The sequence below is a fragment of the Macrobrachium rosenbergii genome, chromosome 36 (genome assembly GCF_040412425.1).
Source record: "Macrobrachium rosenbergii isolate ZJJX-2024 chromosome 36, ASM4041242v1, whole genome shotgun sequence".
NCBI classification, from domain to species: Eukaryota; Metazoa; Arthropoda; class Malacostraca; order Decapoda; family Palaemonidae; genus Macrobrachium; species Macrobrachium rosenbergii.
The window spans coordinates 14251918-14257917 of NC_089776.1; the positions used below are offsets into that span (position 1 = coordinate 14251918).

Below are 6000 nucleotides of genomic sequence, written 5' to 3' on the forward strand. Positions count from 1 at the left end.
TTCAAAATGTGAATTGTATCCGTCGCAATCTCCCTTAGGGAAATTTGTCTAATAGGACTGAAGTTCAGTACTTATTTATAAAGTGATGATAATAGCTAGTGTTTTAATTCAGGCTATGGACAATAATCTCAAAATAGTTTATGTTGTGAAGTGCTATGACCCTTTAGCTAGTAACAGTGTACAAGTACTACTTTCATATCTTCAAACAAAAAGCATTTTGTAATGGATAGTTTCTTAAAAGCTATCAACTAAATCTTAGATAAGGCTTGAATAATTGTGAAATAGAGCAAATTTGAGTAATGTGTGTGCAAGATGACTGCATAATGAAATCCTCATTTACTGAACAACCTGTGTACGCTGCTGTTATGTTGAAAGGAATGAAAGTCAGTAAGTTGAAAGTTTTGCATATCCAAATTATGTTATTCAAGTAAGATTTTACTTTTTAGGTGCAAAATCTCATCTCATTTTATGTGCTTTTTTCATGTGATCCATTGTGGGGTGTATTGAAAGACAGGGAAACCAACATTGATTTATTTAACAACAACACATTCCAAATATGGTCACTGGAAGTCTAGAACACAATTCCTCAAGAAAATACTGTAAATGGTTAAACAAGGGCTATGGCATACATTAAGGCTTCCTGAAGATCAGATTTATTGTAGACATACAGAGGTAGATTATGGAAAGACTGACAAAAACCTGGGTTGAACATTTATTAGATTCTGAGGTTTAATGGACAACTGTTAGTTGTGCATTCGTGACAAGAGGTATATCTGGTACTATTGTGATGTCATCATATTTAAGGTGCATTTTTAAACTGAGGTTCTTCAGTGAGGGTGCAGAAGCACCGTGCAAAAACCTGAAATTGTGAGAGAGAAAAGAGGTATCTGTAATCATCCGAGCTATGAGATGCTGGCAGATCGTAATCTGAGGTAGTTTGATGAAAATTTTTCTTTTTAGTCTTCAGTCTACATGTCAACTTTTAATATTATCTTTTAAAGGACAAGCAAATGAAGGAATTTTATCATTTAACTAACTATGAGATCATTCCAAGAAGATGGAGACTGAATTTTGTGGTTCCTGCACTGTCGGTCTGAAGTCTGACAAGAACCAGGCAAGGTCAGGGGGATTTGTAATGGCACACCTTAGAATGACGACATGGTTAGGAACTTGTGGTTTGTAGCTTTTGAAAGAAGTAATCCTGAACTCCAGCAATTTGGAATCTGCTAACTGTTAATATATCATATATATTTATATATATTTTAATAATCCACTCAACTTTTAACAAAATATAATAGCACCATTTACAATAGGATTAAGACATACGCAGTAGTACCGTTCAACGTGACTGAACCCACTTTATGTTGGCCTCTCATTTGAATGCAGTCTGATTTGAAAGAGACTCACATGAACTGAAACTTGTATTGCAGCAATTTGAATTCAATATTGTGAATAAGGGAAAATGATTTGGTATGCTGGATAAATTTATAAAAAAAATAGTTTACCAGCATAGCAACAGAATGAGAGGTTAATATTAGGATTTGCCATCGTTGTACAGCACTTTTATGAGTCTTCAAACTATTCACAAATCCATCTTCTAAGTGTGTTTCCTCTGAAGGCATTTACAGTGAAAATAATGTGTGTTCTTTGCTCAGAACGCACTGCTAAATAAATGAGTGTGAGGATATTTTCCATAACCAAAGATAAACAATAGTGTTTTCAGTTGTGAAGATGTTTGCGCAAGCATAATACAATTTAACCCTTTTTACCACTTTGGGACTGAGATAACAGATATCTCTCTCCATGGCAGTTGTAATAGGAACCATTGGTAATCATTATAAAGAGATCATTATAAGTTATGTTCATTATATATACAGCATTACTAATATCTATCATACCTGTATTAAAATGAAAATAGGGTGATTCTGTTGTTTTTGTACAATCACTCCATCAAGATCTGAGTAGGTTCTCAAAAGGTCCCAGGGGTAAGTAAGGGTTCTTCCATCATTTCATTTTCTGTACAATTCAACAAGCTGAGCTCGAGAAACACATCGAGAACATGTCTTTCCTTACAGTCATTATGTGCAATTGCATTACCCTTTTTATATTTTTTTATTGTAACTGTATTTCCTTTCAAAAGGAATGGATGTACAGTAATGAATTACGGCGTGTTCCTCATTTACTTCGAACATAAAAAAAAAAAACTTTTGAAGGAATTACCGTTACAATTTTAAATAAAGTTCACCAAAAAGTTTACATGAAAGGCAGTACAGTAATATACTTAACTATCACAGAGCCTTATCTTTGTCGATAGGATACGCTGGCCAACATAGCCAGCCAACTTTCATGGAAGAACAATATAATCATTGTCCAAGGACAAATTACTGAATGAATATTGATTGTCTACTTCACGAATTCTGTTGCTGTTTACTACCACTTCAAACACTATGTTAAGCAAGTAGGCGTTCTTCCATAGCAGCTGAAGTTGAATTGTGATGGCATCAGAGCAGTGTCATTTCTTCTAGGCGGAGCAGCCAAAGAAGAACTGAGTAGATTGAATTTATAGTACCATATCCGAGTCATAGCTTCTTCAACTGTAATGTTCATGTGTACAAAAACCATGAATCAGTAGAATACTGCATACCAGACACTGCTGTTAATGCCACTATGATGCATCTGTGTTGTTGTTTTTAAGCATTCATTTAATATTTTCCACATAAAAATGCTATGTACATTTTCCAGAGATGTTTTCTGCCGAGAGTCCTGAGTTGGATATACCAAATGAATGGATAAATGCAGGTTTTGATTAATGTGAACTGGAAGATTAAGGCCACTTCCTTAAGCTATTTTGTATGCTATAACCTCCACGGAAGACGAAAAACAAAATAAAAACACTCACGTCAAACATCCCCCCACAATAACATTAAAAATAACTGACTGATTGTCCAGTGATACTGAGTGTGCTTCCCACTATTCGTCTGGGTGAGCATGTAGAGTGCTCACAGCAGAACAGGACACATCAAACATGCACCTGTAAAGGATATGAACGCTGGTGCATTCAAAACTTCTGCTGAATAAAAGGGACTTATATTTTTACATGGTATATGTTATCTTCTCACAGTTCATTTGATAATGCGACGGAAGCTACTTGTAGTTGGATGGGCTTACAAGCCTCCAAAGATGAAGTTTGTCACATGGAGAAGTTTTTTCACAGCTGCTGAATTTGTTAAAATGTCATCATTTAGATACTGTATTATGTACTGAGTCTGTGATAATGAAATGCTCCTTTGTAAGGTAGTAGTACAGGCAGTCCCTGCGTTACGTTGGGGGCTCCGGTCTGACACCACGCTGTAACCCGGAAAATGACGTAACCAGGAACGTCGCAGGAAAATTGTATAAAAATGTGAAATAAAGTGATGAAAGCTTTACTTTTAATTCTCTGGGTGTACTGTACAGTACAGTATTTTACTTGCATTCTGATGTGGCGTGCACCCAAAAACCTCCAAACTGTGTCTTTATATTGTAACTGTAGGTATTTTTACTGTTCCGTCACAGCGTAAGATGATGATGTAGCCTCGGAACATCCTCTGTAACCCGAAACCAATTTCTTTATGAATGCATTTGAAAAGCAATGTACTGTAAACTCGGAATGACGTAATCTGAGTCTGACGTAACCCCGGGACTGCCTGTAATAGGGTTTAGCCATTGAAATAGCTTCTTTGTAAGGTTTTGCTTAGCAGACCCAAAAATCTACAAAACCAGGTTTATTTTTGAATGCTGGCTCTTAAAATCACTGCTTATGCTGATGTTTACAAGCGGTTCTTGATGTTACGCTAAATGACGAGGAGACTGGCAGTGAAAAATGACTCATGCTTTTTCTTATGGAATGTGATGGCTGATGTCCCCAATGAGATATTTATGTAGGCGTTGCCAAATCATCATTTATACTGAAGTGTACTTTTAAGGATATTCCTTATTATGTTTGCCTGGAATATAACATTTCCTTATTGTGTCTTTTTTTTCTTTCAGCTTTTTTTGTTTGAATTTCTTCATTTTCCTTTTCCACAATCAGCAGTAATTTGGAATACCAGTGTTCAGATTCTTTGTGGATGGTATTGTACATTACACACTAATGTTGTACAATTACAGGGAAAAAGTATCTACCTTGTAAAACATTAGCATACACACCAAATTTTGTCCCAAGAATCTTCCCTTTTATTCAGTACCAACTGGCTTTACCGAGTTATTTTATATACCACCACATATCTGGCACTAAGAACCTCTGTTTTGAATAATTAGGGTTCTATTTTCATTCTGTGTTGAACAAAAATATAATTTTTCATTTTTACATTTTTTGGTTTCCATTCTCTTATCACGGTAGCCGTCCAATTAGATGAGTATGATTCTTTCAGTACACAAGGATCCAATTCATTAGACTATTTTCACTTCTCGAAAAGTTTGCATTTGAATGAAATTGTGTCAGAGAATTCTTTTGGCTTTTCTCTGACAAAACAAGAAAAAAAAAAAAAGTACTTTCTGGTCTCAAAGTGGATTTGGATTCTTGTTTTCAGCAGTAAATCTACAGGTCAGTTTAAGTAAGATAATCTATGGAAATTAGCAAGTCATTAAAACCAATTGCTGGAGAGCTTGTAGCTTCTGTTGCATAGCAATGTTTCTCTATAAACTCAAAGGCTTTGGGTGAAGACTTCCATAAACAGAGTCCTGCTCTGAAGCTTCTGTTCCCCGTCAAACATTTGGAAAGAGACAGTGCGCGAAGTGTATTTTAATGATGATCATATTCTGTCAGTGCTAATCCCTGAATTAAAATGATGTTACTTCGCTTTCTCTCAGTGCTCTGACTTATTCTTCTCCATTTGTTTGTTGGCATTTAGGCAGCAATTTGTTGAAATGGGACATTGAAAATTTGTAAATACTGTACTGTATTAAATGAAGCTCATGCTAGTTTTGGAAAACCGCCGTGACTTATAACATTGGACATTCTCATCGTACTACTGTATCTTGAATGAAAAATGAGATTTTTTTTATACTCTATGTACAAAAACATGAGAACCAATGGAATTGACCAAATCCTCTATGTCATTATTGCAAATGCAGTTCTTGATATTAAATTAAAGGTATGCTTTATACACCTAAATATCATTTGATTACAAGAAATTGAAATTTACACCTCTTGTGAATGAACGTCATCTTCAGTAGCACCAAAGATTTTAGAAGTGTAGTTTTAAGTAACATTTTTGTTTTTCAAGCAGAAATTTGTGTGACTGTGTGCTGTTATCATCAATTAATTTGTATTCTTTTATTGGTTCTACTGTTTTATTACGTTTCTCCTTGTTTCTGTTATAAGAATGGCTCTCAATGAAGTGTCCTGCTGCACAGTGCCAAAAGCTTACCATCCTGTACCATGAGGTCGACTCGAGAGTTCGTGCATATTTAGCCTAAGCCACAGTGTAGCACCACAAGACACAGGTTGTACATGATGACAGATGTACAAATGATGACGAGGCCGGCCACCTCACTGGAGCTTAGCCTTGGCAGGATTTGAGGGCCAAAATCTCTTGAAAGCCCAGCGGCCCAGGAAGAACAAGCAGATGCTTATGACGAGTGCCACCACGCTGATGATGGCCAAGATGTCAAGGAGCAGGTATTGGGCCAGGCTCAAGTCAGCACCTGAGAATCTGGAGGAGAAATGTGTTGAGTAGGAGTGCTGTTACCCGTCTATGATGTATCTAGTTCATTCAGGTTTTCTGTTGAGCATTCTTGCATAATTTTTCTGAGTAAAAGTTGGATAAGTTCAAAGATATCAGACACATCAGTATGTTCCAGAAGCGTTCCTCACCTGAGATGGTCATTGCCAAATTCTATGATATACTCCACCCACCAGACAGCACGTTCGAGACCCGATTCCTTTTGAGCTTGTAGACGGTGGGACACTCCCAGAACCTTGTCACGATATCTGAAAAGCAAAAATCAAAAGTAAGT

General features: G+C 36.3%; 2 protein-coding genes across 2 annotated transcripts in view; one reads left to right on the forward strand and one right to left on the reverse strand.

Annotated features, from left to right (window-relative positions):
* Positions 1–6000, forward strand: part of LOC136856655 (uncharacterized) — a 140200-nt gene that overhangs the window by 13068 nt on the left and 121132 nt on the right.
* The window catches only part of LOC136856653 (UDP-glucosyltransferase 2-like), a 95969-nt gene continuing 90486 nt past the window's right edge, over positions 518–6000 (reverse strand). Inside the window, exons 4-5 of the mRNA XM_067134663.1 lie at positions 5858–5974; positions 518–5696 (exon numbers count right to left, since the gene is read on the reverse strand). Of these exons, the coding sequence (XP_066990764.1) occupies positions 5534–5696; positions 5858–5974 (280 nt within the window). The 3' untranslated portion in view covers positions 518–5533. The remainder of the gene's footprint in view (positions 5697–5857; positions 5975–6000) is intronic.